Below are 21877 nucleotides of genomic sequence, written 5' to 3' on the forward strand. Positions count from 1 at the left end.
AGTGACTGCCCAGGGTCACACAGCCAATAAATGTCTCAGGCCAGTTTTGAACTCACCAAGATGAATCGTCCTGACTCCAGACCCTATGTTCTATCCACTGCACCATCTACCTGCCCTTCTTCAAGAACAACAACAAAGGCGGAAAGGGATCTCAAAAGTCATCCGTTCAAACCATATCCTTTACAATATATATAAGTAAGCAACAAACTTTTATTTGAGGACCCCCAAGCAGGAGCCCTATGCCTCCCAAATAAGCCTATTACTCTTTCGGAGGGCCTGACATCAAGCCTTTAGGCTTTGCCTGTTGGAAATTTTCATACACTGTTCCTAGTTCTGTCCTTTAGAGTAAATAAGAACAAGTCTATTTCCATTTCCAAATGATAACCTTCAAATATTTAAAGACAAATTTGCTTCTCAAGGGTAAACATCTCTACTTCCTCCAAGGGACCTCACAGGACATAGGCTCAAGGCCCTTGACCATCCTGACTGCCTACCTTTCAAATGAAAAAGTGAGAAACTGACTGGTAATTTCTGAAGGTTTAAAAAACTCTTCTAATATGAAGGAAATGTTCACATTTGAGAATGAAATTCTTTAATTCAATCAACATTAAAAATCAAGCTATTTCACATCAACACTACCAACCTAGAAAGGATGTCAATCAATGTTCCTTATTGCTACATCCATCATTCCTATGAACCAAAACACTCCCTACACCTTGGCTACCATTCCCATACAACTATAGTCTTTCTCATTACAATGTAAGCTACTCTATTTTTTTTAAGGAAAGCAAATTCCTTGATGGAATGGATTAACTGTTTTTGTATTTGTATTCCTAGCACAATACCTAATTACTAAATAATCGTTTAAATGATTTTTTATTCATTCAAGCCCCTACAAAAAACTTTTCCTTGGTTGCAATTTTAAGCTAAACTTTTTAAATAATTTCCTCAAATTTCTACTTTATCTTGCCCATGTAAACTGAATTTGACTTTCCAAACAAGGATTTCATTTAGGATTTATTTTCTCTCAAACACTAAATCCTTAAACACACCCTCAAATCAACCACAGCCACTTCAACTTCTGTCATTTACTCCTTTCTTTCAAATCTCCAGAAACACTCCTACAATTTTCACACTAAGATCTACCCCTACCTTTAGCACTCTCTTGCTTCATCCCCAATATACTCATAACATCTTCCTCCTCTTGTCCTCTTGATCTACAGGTCTCAAAATGCTGTAGGTTGTTTTACTCTACACAGGCTTTTAATGCCTAATTTTATCGAATATATAATCATTATTTCCAATTACATCCAAGCCAATGCCATTTCTGAACTCTTCTTCAATCTCACCTTTCATTAACCATTGTACCCTCTCTCCTCTTTGCCTCCCTTTCCGTCTTTGTCTCCATGATTCTTGGTGGTTTTTGTCCTCTTGGTTTTCCTTCAACTTTTCTAAACACATTCGCTCCAACACTCTTTCCATCTCTCCTTTGGTGGCTACAAGTAACAAAGTAACACAAAATTGCCTTTGTTTTCTCACTTTAAAGCTATTTTTTAAATTTTTTATTTGAGAATCATTATATGAATTCCTACATTGGAAGGAACTAAAAATCCAGTGCCTGACCCTTTACCTTCAAGTTCCTCATCAGGGTGATATTATATGACCTCATTTCTCTTATTTGTTCCTACACCAGTCATTCCACTCCAGGTATTTCAGAAATCCTTGCCCCAAGTCTCTTCCTTTATTTAGGCATCCTATTGGCTCCTCCAAGCCCCACTGAAACTTTAATGGAAAATGCTTTTTTCTCTGTCCCAGTATGCCTAACCTTCTCTTGAACATTATTCAAATTGTTCTTTACAACTCCTTCCCTTCCAGGTACACTCCTAGACTGAGTAGGGGACATCTGGCTAGACTCTATCACTCCATCCTAATTGCATATGAAATTCCTTCAGTCACCCTCTATCATAACAATATACTACTATTATATTCCACCCCAAAAGTCAAACTTACCTTTTATCTTTCTGTGACATAACATCTTTATTGACACTCAAATTTTGATTTGCTATTTTTATTCTGATGTTTATATGTCTCTTATAATTTCCTATAACACCTTGAAGAACCTTGTCCTATTAAATATCCCCTTTCTTGCCTTTCATTACTTCCTTCCCTCTGACATACAGACAAACTCATGTCTGTCCTAACCTTTAAAAAGGAAAAAAAAAATCCCTTGACTAACTGCTATAAGTTGCCAATTCTCCTTCTCTGCTTCCTTCTATTGACAAATTCCTGGGGGAAAAGGTTTCAACCAGGAGTTCTTAAGCTTTTTTGTGTCATGACCTCCTCTGAAAATATAATGAAGACCCTTTCTCAGAATAATGGGCTTAAATGCATAAAACAAAATGCATAAGAGTACATAGGAAATCAATAATACTGTAATGTGATTATCAAAATATTTAAGAAAAAAAAGTTGAGACCTCAGGATAAAAGCTCCTGTTCTAAAATCACTCTATGCTCTTTCTTCTCCACATCTTAGAGAAATCCTTAGATCTCTAAGATCAAGAACCACTTCCTAGGTGAAATTTTTCCTGATATTCTCAACTTCTAATACCCCCTCAAAATTTATTTTATAATTACTTTCAATATACTTTATATTTAAATACATGCATTTGTTTTGTTTCTCCTGAGAGAATTTAAACAACTTGAGAGAAAGCACTGTTTCCATTTTTATACTTGTATCCCCAGCACCTAGCACAATGTTTCACACATAGGAAGTGTTTAACAAATCTTTGTAGATTAATTGATTAATCTGTAAAATTGAATAGGGATAATTCAGCAGCCACAGCTACTGAAGACCCACAAAATAAAGTTCTCACCACCAAAGTCCCTGGTGATATTAAACGGTTCAATGGATATGGGCTTATGCATGAAAACATTAAGGAGGATGCCTTACTGTCTCCTTTGCCACTGTACCCTAAGGATGACTGGGTATTTCAACCTGATTTACAGCTGAAATCTCCGGGTATTTGTTGAATCCCCCTATTAGAAAAATGCTCCTAGAAAGCAGGGATTGTCCCGCTTTTCTGTTTGCATCCCCAGCACCTAGCACAGTGCTTTGCACATAGTAAGCACTTAAATGCATTTTCATTCAGTCATAATTCAGAGCAAAATAACATTTTTCCTTGCCCTCAATAAAAGAGGCTAAGGAATTTTAGGCTCTGCTTCATATTTAATAGGATCATAGATTCCGTTGGCTGGAAAGGACAGAGTTCATCTACTCAAACCCCTTACCTAACGCATGGATTTTCTCTACAATCAAATAAACAGCCATCTGCTTGAATACTTTCACTTCCAGTCGCTTGTTGCCTCCTGAGATAGCCCCTTCCATTTATGAATGGTTCTAACTGTGAGGAAGGTTTTTCTTATATTGAACTGAAGTCTGCCTCTGTAAAGCTTCCACAGTTCTCTCCAGAGTCACAAAGAATACATTTAATCACAATCATAATTCTATGAGACAATCTGTCAAATTTGGGAGGGAGTGCCTATGTCAGGCAGTCAACAAGCTTTTATTAATGACTCACTATGCACTGAACATTGTGGGTATATAGAAAGGCAAAGACAGTCCCTGCCCTGAAGGAGCTCACATTCTAATGGGAAAGACAACATGCAAATAACTATGTACATACAAGATATACACAATGTAAAGGGAAAGTGATCTTGGCAAGGAGGCACTAGCAGGAAGGCACAGGAGGAGTAACTGGGAAGATGACTTACGCAGATGGTAAGATTTAAGCTGAGTCTTAAAGGAAGCCAAGAAGGCCAGGAAGTGGAAATGAAGAGCGAAAGCATATGATGCCAACAACAAACAGTGTCACGTGTAAGGAACAGCAAAAAGGCAGGATAAATTGAATCACAAAGTTTTTGGGGTATACATAAGAAAGAGGGGAATAGTCAATGTTGGAGTAGTTGCAGAAAGATGGACATATTCATGCGCAGTTAGTTGTTGGAGCAGTGAATTGGTCTAATTATTCTGAAAAGCAATTTGGAATTAGGAGAAGGAAGTGACTGAAATGTTCATACCCTTTGACCCAGCAATTCCACTGCTAGACGTGTACTCCAAGAATGTGAATGACAAAAAGAAAAGCCCCGTATGCACCAAAACATTAACAGCAGAACCTTTCATAGGAGCAAAGAACAGAAAACAAAGCAGATCCCTAGCATGGAGAAAGGTAGAAGTTGATAGCAATGGATGTAAAGAAATATTATTATACTGTAAGAAGTGGTGAAATAATAACTACAAAGAAACAAGAACTTATATGAACTGATGCAAAGTGAACTAAGCAGAACCAGAAAAACAACATACACAAAGACTACAATAAACTGGAAGGTACAACAACAATAATAAAACAATTAAAACTGAATGCTGTGAAATGACAACATCTAAGATTAGTCCTCAAGAGGAAACATGAGAAAATGCCACCCTTTCTTCTTTGTGGAGGTGGAGGATTATAGAGTAGAGTAAGGAAAACTACAGATGTCAGACTTTTTCAATGTATTTGTTAGTTTTGCTGAAGAGGTGCTTTTTTTTTAATTCCTTGTAATAAAAGAGGGAGTAGAGGGGATATACTGGGAAGTGTAGGTGATGTGGAAACAGAAGATATCAATAAAAAAATTTCTTTAATTAACTGGATAAAGATCAGGCCTCAGAGTCAGAAAGACCTGGGGTCAAATCCTGCCTATGACATATACTGACTGTAACTCTAAGCAAGTCACTTAATCTCTCAGTGACCCAGACAATTTTTTTTTGGTGAGGCAATTGGGGTTAAGTGACTTGCCCAGGGTCACGCAGCTAGTGATTATCAAGTGTCTGAGTGAGGCCGGATTTGAACTCAGGTCCTCCCGACTCCAAGGCCAAAGCTCTATCCACTGCGCCACATAGCTGCCTCCAGACAATTCTTTAAGAGTATGAATTGCTGAGCAGGTGCTGATCTATACTAGTGGCCAGAATTTCCTCATTTAGAGTTTCCTATATTACTGAAGATACAGCTGTTTTAGAAACAAGCATTCTAGTTCTCTCTGTCTTTCAGTTTACAACGAAACATTCTTAAGTAAAAACTAAAATAAAATATTCTCTGATCTCATGAAGTTTATATTCCACACAAGATATTCATTTTTCTCCCATCGTTGCTACCTGCCACCCCAAGATTCCCTCAGGAATTTCACATACGACTAATTTAAAATGCAAAAGTTTCACATGCAACCAATCCCACATGCAAAAGTTTCATATATAACCAGTTGTTTCACATAAAAGCAATGGGATGGGCACATGGAAACAAAGTTTCAGGAATTCTTAGTTTCACCACTGTAAAAAAAAAATCATGCATCAAAATACAGCAATGCAGTCTAAGCTCTTAGAGTATATAATTTCTATTCCCACAGATGGGACTGTCAGTGAATCAGTTGAAAGGCCCAAGACATGCTTCTATTAGAATTAGTGGAGTCTTCATGGTCCCTTTCAATGCCACTGGATTCTAGTTTCATAATTAAACATTCAGACATATTTTCCCACTGTTTATAAGGTTACACCATTGCTTAGAATTGTGAGCTGTATTCAACACAAGACTGCCAGATCCCAGTTAAGTTCCCTCCCCTTCACTGACATGAATCATCAGTCTTGTACAGGCATGTGATTCTCAGAGTAAAGTCTGATTACAAGACAGCTAAAATAAAAATCCTCCTCTGCACATGAAAAAAAAAAAAGAATTGGCTCTTTGGTACACAAGGAACAAATTCACCTACTACAGCATAAACTTCTTCATGCAGGATCCATATTTCCATTGCTTATTCATCTTTATATACTACCACCACTACCACCCAGTACGTACTACAGGGCCTTGGAACATAGCAAGCTCTCAAGAAATCTCTGCTGGAATGAATCATCTGTACTAAAATAAGAAAACTGTCGCTACTAGTAACCTTAGCTTATTTTTTTCAGAATCAAGTAAGCCAACATTTAAAAATACTTTGGGGGCTTCACACACAGTTCTCCTTGTTTAATAAAAAAAAGTTTACTGTGGTACAGTGAGAACACTGGACTAAAAATAATACTGTCTTGGATCTAGTCCATGCTGTGTGACCTTGGGCAAAAAACCTTATCTTCCAGGACCCTAGTTTCTCCATCTGTGAAAAAAAAAAAAAGACTGGAGTAGATGATGGTAAGGTTCTAAACTTCTAAGATTCCAAAAGACTAACTAGAGTTTTATCTTGGCTCCAACTATACCCCATTTCAAATAAATATAAAAAGCACTTCAAACGAATAGAATATAGCTGTTCTAAAAGCATTCTTATATTAATGCTCACAATGTGCTTTGTGTACTACTGAATTCTCCCACACTGTTGTAAAAATAGTCTGTTGGAGCCTTACAGACATGTTCCCTTTATAGAGTGCCTAGCCTGGCACCACCCAGATAGGTGTTTAATAATTGTCTTTGACATGAATAGTCATTGTTATATGATTTTAATGTCCTAATCCAAATTCCTAGAATACCTTTTTGCATCACGCAGAAAAACATTAAATAAGATTGAATTAAATCAATTTGAAGCCCCACCTCTCCGCCTTCCCTCTTCACTCCCCCGTCACCACCACAATCTCAAAAACATAAAAATTATCCTGTAAGTACAAGTACAGACTGAATTCTATTGACACAGCTGCCTGTGAGAACTTGCAGTGGTGGATCTGCCTACGCCACAGTCTAATTAATACACTTTCATAAGCACTGTGGAACAGATCCTGATTTAGATAGAGTTCACAAAGCTGATTTGCCACTTAAGAAAAGGGGGGAAAACCATTAGAACTAAAAGATACACCTGGGGTTGGGTAGTTTCCAGCTAGTATTGAAAATTCTAGAAAGTACTCATTTCTTGAATATAAGTGGTTTTTAAGGAGTTACAGTGAATGATAAAGAGTTGAACAAACAATTTTAGGAAAAGACAGATTTAAAGTTGCTTTTCATGAGATTAGACAAACCTGAATTAATTATCTCCAAGCTTTAAGCTGGGGGGGAGGGGCAGGGAGAGAAGACAGTTCAAAACAACCTGCATATTTATAAGGTGCCTCACATCCAAATATTCCAATAGGCCGGGGGGAAATGGGAGGGGCACAAGGGGTACAGCCCGGCACCCAGCAGGCTCTCAATAAATGATTGTTGATGATGAGTAACTGAATTTGTTTTTCTCTGTAGCTTTTTGTTTGTTTGGCTAAGACCTTAGAACAAATTATGAGTGAAGCCAGTTTTCCCATGATTATATGATGGAAGGACGTATGTCTACAGGGTACCACCCCTAAAAATTTGGAACAAACTCTAGTAAGAGGCAGAAGAAAAAATCATAAAGTTAAATTTCAAACCATGGAAAAAGAAAAAGATTAGGCATATGGGTTTGCAGGATATCAAAAACATTTCAATTATTTCACATGCCTGCACAAATGATGAACTACTTCCTCCATCCATAAGCTCGTGTTCTTATTTCCTTTCATTCTGATGTAGTCATAATTGAAAATTAACTTAGGAAGGTAAGAGTAGTAAAAATGCCAAATCAACTCACACATATTTTATAATTTTTAAAGCATTCTCATGTAATGTAATTCTCATTTAATCCTCAAACAACCCTAGAGAAGTAGGCAAAGAAGATTTTATCTCTATTTTCCAGATTAAGACGCTGAGGCTCCTAGAGGGTAAGTGTTCTGCCCAAGGTCATAGGAACATCAGATTACAGATCTAGAGCAGACATTTCTGTAGGACATGGCCCACTTTAGCACTTGGGTGAAACCTGTTGTACCCTTCTCAAAATCATTGTTTTTAGATAATTGAAGAAAATGCTATATTTCAATAGTTAGAAGTTAGGAAAAATAAAGAAAGAAAGATGTCATTTTTTTTCCCATGCAAGGTTACAGACTCCTTGAAATCTATTCATCTTACCCCAGGTTAAGAACCTCTAACTCAAGAACAGACCTTAAAGATCTAGTCCAACCCACTCACCTTATAAATGTGAAAATTGGGAAATGTTAAGTGATTTGCCCATGGCAACATGAGTAGTAAATGGAAGAGCCAATGTTGGAACTGAGGTCCTATGACTTTTAAGTTCTAGTCTTATGTATTTTCTACTGTACCACACTACAGATTCATCATTTAAACAGTACTGTGGTAAAGGAGCCACTTAACCTGCTGGGGGGATGTTTGAGGAACTTTGGCAGGGTTGAGGTTTTTGTTTTGTTATATTTCTGTAGAAAACCTCAGACTAGTTCTTCAAACTTCTATTCGTTCACTCTCACTTATTGTTTGTTTCTTCCAGTTTGGAAATTTACTAGTTTTTTCATATTCACAACCCTTATCTCTATCATAACTTATTTTGTCCTCCTTCCCATCCACCTTAAAAGAAGAGCTAGCTCGACTCTTTACATAGGCTTAATTCTTCTGCCTCTGCCCTTGATCCCATCCCCTTCCAACTCCTCCAGGACCTTGCTCAAGCAGTCATTCCTCTCCCATGGATTTTCAATTTCACTCTTTACTGACTCCTCCCAATGTCCCTACAAACATGTTCATCTCCCCAATCCTGAAGAAATAAAAAAAAAAAGACTTTCCCTTAAACCTATCTCATCTTCACTGGAAAACTCCTTTTCCATTAATGATATCATATTCTCTCTGACAAACTTCAAATGTCATTTCCAAGAGTGAATTTTTTTTTCAGAAATTTCAAGGCAAAACCACAATGAAGAGGTAAAAGATAGAACAAAATAGTGTAAAGAAACAGACCCTACACTCACCCAGAAAGACTATCCACAATGTAAAAATAAACCAACACACTGCATGATGCTCTGACAAAACTAATTTATAACTAACAAAATGATTTTACATAGCAGTGTCTTTACGCCAATAGTTACTGTATTCCTCTCCCTCCCCACCCATGACCTATGACTTGTACATTGAGTCTTTATTGTCTTCATTCACTCATCGTCATTTTTTTTCCAAATCTGTCACTGTTCATCACAATGCTGGTTCCAGTCCACTGACCAAAAGAATTCATTGTCTTATACTCACTGGTATTGTCTCTGTCCAAATATAAGGACCACTGGCTCACCCCACTAAGTTAAGCCATTTGTGTTCCTGTGAGTTTCAATCTCTTAGTCAGGCAAACCAACTATTATCAATCATCTTTGCTCCATATTCGAACCAGCATCTTTTCTCATGAGAGGCAGTTTCTTAATACTTATCACTCCTAATGTTTTGCCATGTGGTCGCGATGAGATGTTTTGCCCTTTATCCTTTCCACTACACTCCGGGATGACAATAAGCTTGTCAACTATATTTCCTGGGCCTAATATTTTATTCAAAGCCCGATAATAATGAACCTGGTTGAGCTTCCTACCAAGATGAAGATAATGTTCAGTCAGTAAGCCATCAGTTATTGTTGTACTCATATGTCAGACACTATGCTAGACATTAGAGGTAAAAATACAGAAAGTTCCTGCATTCAAGAAACTTAAATTCTACTAGGGGATAAAACATGTATAAGATGAGGATATATCTAAGTAGATATAGACACAGATATATTTTTGATTCACAGTGAAGGGAGGGAGTATAGCATCAATACTTGGGAGAACCAGGAAAATGGAGATGGCATTTGAGCAGTCTTGAAGGGACATAAAGATCCTAACAGGCAGAGATGAGGAGATAGACCATTCCAAACATGGAGGACAGCCTGGGAAAAATCCTCAAAGTGGGAGGCACAATGTCATGTGTGGGGAACAACAATAGCATGGTTTGGTTGTAGTATATGTATATGTAGTATAGATATGAGGAAGAGTATTATGAAATCTGCCTGGAAATATAGGCTGGAGCCAGATTTTTGTAAAACAGGAATTTTCTATTTTAATCCCATGGCAGTGGGGAGCCACCAAAGCTTCTTCAGAAGATGACTGGAGGGGCAACTAGGTGGCACAGTGAATAAAGCAACAGCCCTGGATTCAGGAGGACCTGAGTTCAAATCCAGCCTCAGACACATAACACTTACTAGCTGTGTGACCCTGGGCAAGTCACTTAACCCCACTGCCTAGACAAAAAAAAAAAGCAGAAGAGGACTGGAATGGTCATGTTAGGAATATCAACTTGGTTAACTGTGTGAAGGAAGATAATAATGATTATACTAGTCTCCCAGGAACACACTGCTAAGAATCATTACTCAGTTTTTAATGAATAATTTTTTAAAAGATATTCTTCTCCTAAGTGGCTAAGAACACCTTTTAAGGGTTTATTACACAAAAGGGAAAACTAAGATGGTGATGTTACTGTTAGGTGAACTGACAGACCATGGAGAGAAAACCAAAGGAAGCTATTCTGTTACTGGGCTCAGGTCATACATTTCTTCTTCACTGTATTTTAAAGCCCTAAAGTTTTAGACATTTACCGCTATTGATACAAATGAGACCTGAAAAAGTAGGCTGTTTTAGGGATGCATTTGTATTACTTTCATTTGTAATTGGGTCTTCCATTCCTGTATATTTCTGATTTCTGGAAAGGACTAGATTGATATATATATACAGGTCATTCAAAGGTTTTTCTATTCCCAATGTGCTTAGCAAATAAAATTCTTCCACCTTTGAGGGGAATAAGGGGGAAAGTATACAGAGGGGAGGGTGAGGCCCAGGCTTGTAATTTCAACTGTGTAGAGAACTTTCAGGGTATAAATTTGCTTCCACCCAAGCAAATCAGTAATTCATAAATGATAGTCTTAGAAAAACTACCTAAAGCACTGATAGTTTAATGATTTGCTCATGAACACACAGAAAGAAGAAAGGAGAAGGAAAAGAAGGAGGAAGAAGAAGATGAGGAGGAGGTAGAGAAGGAGAAGAAGAAGGAGGAAGAGGAGAAGGAAAAGGAGGAGGAGAAGAAGGAGATGACGATGGCGACAACAACAATGATGATGATAGAGTGCCAGTCCTGCAGTCAAGAAGACTCATCTTCCTGAGTTCATATCAGGTCTCTGATACCTACTATCTGTAGGACCCTGAGCAAGTCACTTAACCTTGTTTGCCTCAGTTCCTCAACTGTAAAATGAGCTAGAAAAGGAAATGGTGAATTACCCAGTGTCTTTACCAAAAAAAATCCAAATGGGGTCACGAAGAGTTGAACACGACTGAAACAACTGAGCAGCAAAACATTTATATAGCTCTTATTATGTGCCAGGCACTGTTCTAAATATTTTACAATTATTATTTCATTTGATCCTCAAAACAACCGAGGTAGATGCCATTTTTATCCCCATTTTGCAAATGAGAAAACTGAAGCAAATGGAACGTGAGAGGTTAAATAACTGGGCCAGGGTTACACAGATAGTATATGTCAGAATCAAGACTTGAACTCAGGTCTTCCTGACCCCAAGGCCATCCCTTTAACTGGTACATAAAAAAAGCTCCCTATAACTCTTTTATTCTATCAACTTTCCTTTCTTTTTTACCAATGTAAAGAAATTCTTGATTATACCTCTAATAGCAATAAATACATATATATATATATATATATATAGTATATGTATGTTATATATACATATTACACATGTATATGTGATTATATGTATGTGTGCATACATATGTATATAAAATAGCCATTTAATAGCTGTAAGTAGATGGTCGAAAAATAGGTTGTTCAATTATTCCTATAGGGATTCAAATTCCAATGGACTAGAAATCCTCTAAGTGTGGTCATTAATAAGAGATAGTGTTGAGGAAGGGTGCAGGAGCAGAAATGGTAATTTTCATTATAACACAGAAAAAAAGAATTTATTCTGGAAATTATATAATCCTACTATCAATACGATTCCATCCTCCTTAGGGAGGACATCATCTAGGTAGGATGAGACTCTTTGCTACTCAGGGACTCAGAGAAGTCTGATTTATATTATCCAACTGATAGACTTTGTATAAAAGAAGCAGTGATATGTTTCCTGAAAAAATAAAAATAAAGTGGAGAGAAAGGGAAGGGGGAGGAAGACAAAACTACAAGGGGGGAGAAAAGAGATCGTGACAGCAGAGATGACAGAAAAAAAGAATAGCAGGAGAGGATGTGAGAGTAAAGATAAGCTCCAAATGTCAACTAAAATTTAGTCATTAAAATGCTCATTCAAGAAACCTGGGCTACAGGAAGCATAGCTCTGAATTAGTGGAGCTAGAACTAAAAACTCCTCCTAATAAGTGAATGCCGAAAGCCTCAGGCACTTTCTAACAGTCATCACTGGTCATTCCAACCATTTCCCCAAGCTGTTATTAAATGAGCATAACCCATTCATGTTCAGCAGTGGAGTTTCAGTAATAAAAATAGAGAAGTGCTCAAGAACTGGAAGGAAATCATGCTGCCCAGTGTTGGGTACCATCCCCTTTATTGTTGCTGTATGTTACCTTTTTTGCTACTGAAAGGAAGAAGAGGGGGAACTGCATGTGGATCGGACACCTTCCTACCCCATCTGCTTTTAGCAGGATAAGAAGCAAGTATGAGGGCACTTTTTTTAAATCTTATTTTCATGACTGTGCAAAATTTATCTATGCTGGCATTGTACAAATATTTATACTATAAACTAGTCAGTAACTCTACCCACCCCCTTACTGTTCACCGTCATATGATTCAATTTTTAGATAAAGCTTAACATTTGCAAAATAGTACAAATACCATCTCATTTGACCCTCATAACAACTGAGTTAGATACCCTCAGATGTATTTGCTTATCTGTTTTACTTTGTCACAAGGGAAGATTGGGAAATGATGGTATTATAAAGACAATATAAATTTTTTTTAAATATTAATGAAAAGATTTTTTTAAAGCATAGACTATAAAGGAGAGATAACCCTATGACATTTTAGTTTGCATTTTTCAGCCTCATTTTATTTTTGGCCCAGACCTATAATTCATCAATCTAAGAAGTTCCAGGTATAGAAACTCCTTCTATTGATATCCCATGCCACCTCCTCTGTAACTTCCTAGCTTAAGAGGAAAGTGGCCCACACAAGCCACTGAGATAAAGTAAGCTACACAGGGTCACATAGCTAGTATATGTCAGAAACAAGACTTGAACCCAGGTCCTCATCACTGTAAAGCCAGTCTTTTAGTCTCTACACAATTTTGGCTCTCTGTGCCTTATGACATTTGTGTTCCTCAAACTTCTGCACTGCCATTGGGAACTAGTATTCTGTCTCTCAAGAAGAAGATATCTATGACTATCTTTCTACTTAGATTTTTTTTTAAGTGAGAAGTAATAGAAGCTCAGAGTTCTACAAATGAGAATAATAAAAGCTCAGAGTCCTACAAATAGGGAGAGAACTCAACCAAAAAAAAAAAGAGCCCATTCATCCCCCAGTTTGGTTCTCTTAATTTCAAGGTTTGAGGTCTAAACATCAAATAACTTCACAAAACATTTGGCTTCTCAAATAAATCCCACTTTCAGACTATTTTTCCCCATTTATTTTTCAGATAAGAAGAAGGAACCCACAAAATTAATTTGTAAATATTGCTGAATTCTTTTTCCTCCTCCCTCTAGTCCTAGATACAAAACTTTGTGCTTATTAAATATGGTTAGAATGAATGCATTGTGATCTAAAACAATTCTAAAAGACTCATGATGGAAAATGCTATCCACATAAAAAGAGTCTGAGGTGGGATTTTAAATCAGGTCTTCCTGTCTCACCTGCAGGGACCGATCCACTACACCAGGGTATCTCCCAAAGAGACTAAACCTGAAAGTGGAAATAGTAATATGGCAAGTACATCCACAAAGGAGTATTTTCTCGATACATTCAATCAGAAAGCTACAGGATTAGTAAAAGGCATCTTATTCTTTTTGTAAATTTTGAAAAAATTCTTATGGCAATTTTGTTTGGGTTTTTTTTTATTCTTCCCTAAGTTCACTAATAGACATGCTCAGTGGTTCATAAACTCAATGTATCTGTTCCAAATGTCAAAAAAAAAAAAGAATGAATACATTGCTCCAGTAATCTAACCCTAGGGGAAGAGCCCAATAAGAGCATTTATTTTAGCTCACCTTTTTCAAAGACGCCTTCTGCTTCCAGAACAGTGATGTTTGACAGGCTCCTGAGCACTTTGGCCTTCACCAAGACTTGTAAGGGGCTGTTCTCCAGCAGTTCCACTCCAATGGTCATGTTGATTCCTGGCCTGATGACCCTAGGAGTGGTCACCAGAAAACTGGGCCTTGAGAAGGGAGAAATATAATAAGATGTTATTCCCCCATCCCCTCATTTTGAAGCACCTTCACAAATTTTACTGGTGAAGGCTAATGACATTTACACAGAACTTTGAATTTTGCAAAGCACTTTATATATACATAGTGTCCCAAAAGTCTTGGCATGATTTTAAGCTATTAATAAAGTTTAAAATTGCTCCAAGACATTTGGGATATCTGCATAATTTTATTTGAGCCTTATAATGATCCTATGAGGTAATTATTCCATATATTATTATTCCCGTTTTTTGAGTGAGGAAATTGTCTCTGCCAAATAAACTAACTTGTTCAAGGTTATCTAGCAATTAAGGGTCAGAAAAAGGATTTGAACCCAAATCTTCCTGATTCCAAGTCCAGTATTCAATCCACTATATCCGGCAGATAATGAGGTAAACTCCTAACATTGATGCCAATGTACTGCTACTAAAACAATAACAATATGAATTAAGAATAGTTAGATAATTAAGACATTCTGAAAGACTCTTGATGGAAAATACTATCCACATCCAAAGAACTATAGAGTCTGAATGCAGATCGAAGCATACCATTTTCATTTTTTGTTGTTGCTGAGTTTTTGTTGTTGTTGTTTTTTCTTTCTCGTGGTTTTTCCCTTTTGTTCTGATTCTTCTTTCACAGCATGGTTAATGTGGAAATATGTTTAATATGATTGCACACATATAGCCTATATCCAAATGCATGCCATCTTGGGGAGGGGGGGAGAAGAGAAAGGGGGAAATTTTAGAACTCAAAATCTATAAAAGTGAATGTTGAAAGCTAAAAAGAAAGAAAGAATGATTAGATATTAAATCATATACCTCCACTCCAAGAAAAAAAAGATAGTATTATTTACAGTTTATAACCACCAAATAGCACAGAGAAGTTGGACAGTTAGTGGCATAGTGGGAGATTTGACTCATGTTTGCAGACCACCTCATTTTATGAGATTTTTCTTGATTAAAAAAAAAAAACAGAGAGAGGAAGCAAGATGGCAGAGTAAAAGCAGTGGCTTGTTTGAGTCCTCCCCCAAACCCCTCCAAATACCTGTAAAAAATAACTCTAAACAAATTCTAAAGCAGCAGAACACACAAAAAGACAGAGTGAAACAAATTTCCAGCCCAAGACAACCTGGATGGTTGATGGGAAAGGTCTGTTGCACCAGGCTAGGAGAGGAGCAGAGTTCAGCATGGGCACACAGGCAAAGATGGTGCCCCAGTGAACCTGGAGCAGGCCTCAGGAGACTGAATCACTGGCAGCTGTGGTGGTTTCCAGACTTCTCAACCCATAAATGCCAGAAACAACTTAGAAGTTCTGTAGGAAAGGTCTGTCAGACCTGAGTGAGAGAGGAGCATGGTCCAGCCCCAGCCCTGGCGTAGTCCCAGGGAGGCTCTGCTTCCAGAGCTCTCAGCCCACGGACAGTGCAGGGATCAAGGGGCTGATCAGAGAGAGATTGCAGGGATCTCGTTGCTGGCCCTAAGGCAGGATTCTCTTGCTTTGCCCATGCTTGGATCTGGGTCACAGTCCTGGGTGGCAGTCTTGGAGCAAGGAGGAGTGCTGGCATGGTGGAGCTTGTGGCAGCAGCAGAGAGGAAATCCTCCTCACAGTTCCAAGGCAGAAAAGCTTGTTGTCACTCATTGACCAGAGCACAGGCCAGGAAAGGAGTAAACATTTCTCCTTTGATCATACAATGTTGGAAGAACTGAAAATTTACAGGTCCCTAGAAATGTCTCTGAAAATAGCTGCACAAAACGCTTGAAGCTTGGGACAGTACACCCTCCACACTGGAAACAGAGCCCTACCTTAACAAAGAGTTAAAAAGTCAAGTAATTGGCTGGGAACATGAGCAAACAGCATGAAAAAAAACTCAGACTATAGAATCTTACTTTGGTGACAAAGAAGATCAAAACATACAACCAGAAGAAGACAACAAAGTCAAAACTCCTACACCCAAAGCCTCCAAGAAAAATATGAATGGGTCTTAGGCCATGGAAGAGCTGAAAAAGGATTCTGAAAAACAAGTAGAGAAGTAGAGGAAAAATTGGGAAGAGAAATGAGAACAATGCAAGAAACTCAGAAAAACAAGTCAACAGCTTGGTGAAGGAGACCCCAAAATATGAAGAAAAGAGCACCTTAAAAAATAGACGAGATCCAATGACAAAAGAAGTCCAAAAAGCCTCCAATGAGGAAAAGAAGAATGCCTTAAAAAGTAGAATTGGCCAAACAGAAAAGGAGGTCCAAAAGTTTACTAAAGAAAACAATTCCTTAAAAATTAGAATGGAGCAAACATAAGCTAATGACTTTATGAGAAATCATGAAATTATAAAACAAAACCAAAAGAATGAGAAAATAGAAGATAATGTGAAATATCTCATTAGAAAAACAACTCACCTGGAAACTAGATCCAGGACAGATAATTTAAAAATTATTGGACTACCTGAAAGCCATGATGAAAAAAAAAAGAGCCTAGACATCATCTTTCAAGAAATTATCAAAGAAAAATGCCCTGATATTCTAGAACAAGAGAGTAAAATAGAAACTGAAAGAATCCACCAATCACCTCCTGAAAGAGATCCCCAAAGGAAAACTCCTAGGAATATTATAGCCAAATTCCAGAGTTCCCATGTCAAGAAGAAAACATTGCAAGCAGCCAGAAAGAAACAAGTCAAGTATTGTGGAAACACAATCAGGATAACACAAGATTTGCAGCTTTTACATTAAGAGATCAGAGGCCTTTGAATATGATAGCCCAGAGGTCAAAGGGCTAGGATTAAAACCAAGAATTAGCTACCCAGCAAAACTGAGTATAATGGGGGGGGGGGCGGGGAGAGGATTATTGACATTCAATGAAATAAAAGACTTTCAAGCATTCTTGATGAAAAGACCAGAGCTGAATAGAAAATCTGACTTTCAAATACTAGACTCAAGAGAAGCATGAAAAGGTAAACAGGAAAGAGAAACCATACGGGATTTATTAAAGTTGAACTATTTACATTCCTACATAGAAAGATGATATTTGTAACTCATGAGACCTTTCTTGGTATTAAGGTAGTTGGAAGAAATATATATATATATATATATATATATATATACATATAGACAGAGGGCACAGAGTGAGTTGAATATGAAGGGATGATATCTAAAAAATAAAATTAAGGGATGAGAGAGAATTGTACTGGGAGAAGGAGAAAGGAAGAGATACAATGGGGTAAATTGTCTCACATAAAAGAGGCAAGAAAGAGTTCAAATCCGGCCTCAGACACTGTGTGACTCCAGGCAAGTCACTTAACTCTATCGCCTAGCCCAAAACAAAAACAAACAAACAAAAGAGTCAAGAAAAAGCTTTTACAGTGAAGGAGAAGAGGGAGGAGATGAGAGGGAATGAGTGAATCTTTCTCTCATCAGATTTGGCTTGAGGAGGGAATAATATACACACTCAATTGGGTATGGAAATCTATCTTACCCTACAGGAAAATAGGGAGGAAGGAGATAAGAGAGGGGGTATGAAAGAAGGAAGGGCAGATGGGGGGATCAGAAGCAAACTCTTTTAAGGAGGGACAGGGTTAAAGGAAAGAATAGAATAAACAGGGGGCAGGATAGGATGGCCTAAGTCTTTCACAACATGACTATTATGGAAGTGCTTTGCATGACTACACATATATAACCTATATCAAATTGCTTACCTTCCCAATGGGGGGGGGAGGGAGAGTTTGGAACTCAAAGTTTCAAAAATGAATGTTAAAACTGTTTTTAGGGGCAGCTAGGTGGTGCAGTGGATAGAGCACCGGCCTTGAAGTCAGGAAGACCTGAGTTCAAATCTGGCTCAGACACATAACACTCACTAGCTGTGCGATGCTGGCAAGTCATTTAACCCCAACTGTCTCACCCAAAATAAAAATTGCTTCTAATATGCAACTGGGAAATAAGATATTCAGGCAATGTAGTATAGAAAACTATCCTGCCCTGCAGGAAAATAGAAGGGGGATGGGATAAGAGGGAGGAGTGATAGAAGGGAAGGCAGATTGTGGGAAGATTGGTATTCAGAAAGCATTTTGGGGTAGGGAGAGGAAAGAGACAGGGAGAGGAAAGAGATGGGGAGAAAATTTGAAACTCAAAATATTGTGGAAGTGAATGAACTAAAAATAATTAATTAATTGATTGAAAATTATTTTTAAAAAAAACACCCAAGGATTTTGCCTACTGCTTCTTCCCATCTTAGGACATCTGTCCCATATTCAAGGAAGTAATAGGCAAAACTTTTAGTATTTTTTTAATCAAATTATAAACTCCACAAAAACAAGGATCCAATTTTATCTAAACTTTGAATCTCTCCCAGTAATGAATAATGCTCTGAAAAAATATAAAAAGAAAACAAGCAAACAAAAAAAAAAAGAAAATCTTCACTCACCAAAAAAAAAAAAAAGAACACCTACTATAAAGAATTCCCAGTATGGACACCATCTATCAATGCAGATCTGAAACTCATACATAATTTAGAATTTTGGAGAATTGGGTGCACAGAGAAGTCAAATGAGTTGCCCAGACAGGCAGTATGTGTCAGAGTTGAAACTTGAATGCAGTGACTCCCAGGCATCAAGGTGGTAAAGTGGAGAGGGTGCTGGGCCTGGAGTTAGGAAGAAAGGAGTTCAGATCTGACCTCAGTCACTTAATAGCTGCGCAGCCCTCAGCAAATCAGTTAACTTCAGCACTGTGCCTGGCACTCACTCCTCTAGATTAAGCACTCTTTTCATCAGATCAGATTGCCTGTCACAGTCAGTGTCCTGGAACCACGTGTGTATTGCTGCCACAGCCAAGGACCCAGGGTCACTTCCATGCCACAGTGAAGCATGAGAGGAGGGATGAAGCCAACAGCAGTTTGATTAGACCTCTAGTTCAGAGAGATGGCAAGATGGATATGATTTTGGCTCCTAATTCCAAGTAACTGAATTTTAATGACTGTTAGTTTTGTCATTGGGTTATGTCGGCTTTTAATGGGCCCTACTGGTGAGTGACGGTGAATAGAGCATGGGGTTTGGAATCAGGAAGACACCTTCCTGAATTCAAATCAGGCCTTAGACACTATCTTTGTGACTCTGGGCAAGTCACTTAACCCTGTTTGCCTCAAGTTTCATCATCTGTAAAAAATGAGCTGCAGAAGGAAATGTCAAACCACTACAGTATCTTTGCCAAGAAAACCCTCCACAAAAAAGGGATCAAGAAGAGTCAGATACAACTGAACAACTGGTGAGTGGACAGGCAGTGTGAGATAGGGAAGAGAATAAGTATTTATATAGTGTCTGCTACATGCTAGGCACTATGCTAAGAGCTTTACAGATATTCTCATTTGCTCCTCATAATTAGCCTTCAAGACAGCTGCTATTGTTAACTCCACTTTACAGGTGAGGAAACTGAATCAGAGGTTAAATAATTTGGCCCCAGTCCCAGAGCTCTGTTCCCTGTACTCTATTGACAAGCAAACAAACATCTATTAAGCACTTACTATAGGCCAGGTAAGAAGCAGCTGTAGGTGGTTCACTGGGTAGTGTCAGGCCTGGAGTCAGGAAGATCTGAGTTCAAATGTGACCTTAACCTCTTATTAGCTGTGTAACTCTAGGCAAATCACTTAACCCTGTCTGCCTCAGTTTCCTCATCTGTAAAATGAGCTGGAGAAGGAAACAGCAAACCACTCCAGCATCTTTGCTAAGAAAACCTCATGGCCAGTATTGGCTGCTACAGTCCCTGGGGTAAGGAAGAGTCAAACATGAATGAACAACATGGGCCTGGCACTGTATTAACTGCTGGGGAAAAGAAAGAGAAAAAGGGAGGAAGGAAGGAGGGAAGGAAGGAAGGAGGGAGGAAGGAAGGAAGGAAGGAAGGAAGGAAGGAAGGAAGGAAGGAAGGAAGGAAGGAAGGGAGGGAGGGAGGAAGGAAGGGAGGAAGGAAGGAAGGATTCTCTCTCAAAAAGCTTACACTCTGGGGTATAATGTTGATCCCCACGACATGTGAGGTAAAGTCAGTCCATACTTAGGGAAATTGATTCATACTTTTTAATACTGGGTCTCTAGTTGAGTACCTATTTCGATTCAGAATTTGACAATCCTTAAAGTCAGGCTGAATACATATCACAAAACCCCACAAATCCTCTAGGACCACAAGTTTAGAATCAGACAATAAATAATAATAAGTGGTTGGGTAAAAACTCAGGCATGGTACAAGGCTGAGGAAAAATGTTGGACTCCAAGTCAGAGGAGTTGGACTCAGATCCCAACTCTTGACACATTACCTGTGTGACCTCTCAGACTTAGTTTCTTCATCTGTACTTGAGGGAGCTGGACATGATGACCTTAAGGTCCCTTTCTGCTCTGAATCTACGAACTTACAATTGAATGAAGGAGCAATGTACTTATCATCCTAAATGAATGTCCCCAGAAAAGCTCAGACTTCCAGAATGTGAAATGCCTGGAGGAGGTAGAGGGGAGCAGTTGGGGAGTGATTCACAAAGTGAAGTAAACAGAGAACTACAATTCGAGCCAATTTCATGGGATGCAAGTTTTCCCAGCCGCTCCTTCCGAACTCCTAGATTCTGTCTCTGTTTTCCCCGCAGGGAAGAGGGCCCCAGCTCGAAGAAGCTCATTTCGCAAGCCTGTCCTTCCAAATCTAAATTACTACTTGCAGCCCACCTCCCCTTGCCTCGCCTCCCCCCCCACCCAACCCCCCATCCCTGGTGATGCAACTCTCCTTTTCCATTCCCCCTCCCCTTCATTCATCCTGTCTCCTCTATCCCTCGCCCCTCCCTGCCCCGGCTTCCTCCCATCCCTCCATACCCGGCAGCTGCAGAAACAACCCAGAACGCGGTCAGAAGGCACAGAAGGAGGGGAGCAGGGAGCAGGGAGCCCCTCATTTTCTCAGCAGCGTCTGGCGGCAGTGGCAACAGCATCCTGCTTCGGAAGGACCTCGCAGCTCCAGCAGAGGTTGCAGCTTTCCACCTCGCTCCTCCAGCAGCAGTTTGCGGAATTCTTGCTCCTCTGGGTTTGGCCGTGCGAAAGGGCGCGTCGGATTGGGGCAGTGAAAGATCTAAATTGAGCCTCTGGATTGTTGCTCCGCCCCACTTCTTCCCTCCCCGCCACCCTCTGGCTGGAGATCCTCTCGGTCTCCTGCTCTGGCTGCTCCTGCAGATAGCACGAACCTGGTGGCGACTTCCCGGGGCCCAGAACGCGGGGACCGTGGTCCTAAAGTAGACCGGCACCGCCCCTGAGACCTTCCCGAGCCGACAGTGGGCATCCACTTGCACAAGCTACCAGGGTTAGCTCTAGACGCCACCGTTCTCAAAAAACAGCAACTATTTTACCGACTGTGTCTGGGGTGAATAAACAGGCGTACCCTTTGTAAAAGAAATGAAGTTCTGAGGAACTTTGTGAAGTGGGGAAAAAATCGATCACTGGCCTCCTTGATGATGAGTCAGGATCCAGAGAGATGGCAAACCACATAGACACACGCGTACACATATCTAACTGGTATCTTTTCTGGACTGTGTTTAAATGTGTGTGAAGGAAAACAAGACTCCTCATTATTTTTATTTCCTCCCTTTGAATTTTGGAGTATGTT

The 21877-nt window shown here is 39.0% G+C and overlaps 1 protein-coding gene across 1 annotated transcript in view; it reads right to left on the minus strand.

Moving 5' to 3' along the window:
* Positions 1-21350, minus strand: part of CD109 (CD109 molecule) — a 167204-nt gene extending 145854 nt beyond the window's left edge. The window contains 2 exon segments of the mRNA XM_021000156.2: positions 14081-14247; positions 21097-21350. Coding sequence (XP_020855815.1) covers positions 14081-14247; positions 21097-21209 — 280 coding nt within the window. The 5' untranslated portion in view covers positions 21210-21350.
* Between the last annotated feature and the right edge of the window lie 527 nt (positions 21351-21877).

This window comes from Phascolarctos cinereus, unplaced genomic scaffold, assembly GCF_003287225.1.
Source record: "Phascolarctos cinereus isolate Bilbo 61053 unplaced genomic scaffold, phaCin_HiC Scaffold_5;HRSCAF=322, whole genome shotgun sequence".
Classification (NCBI taxonomy): domain Eukaryota; kingdom Metazoa; phylum Chordata; class Mammalia; order Diprotodontia; family Phascolarctidae; genus Phascolarctos; species Phascolarctos cinereus.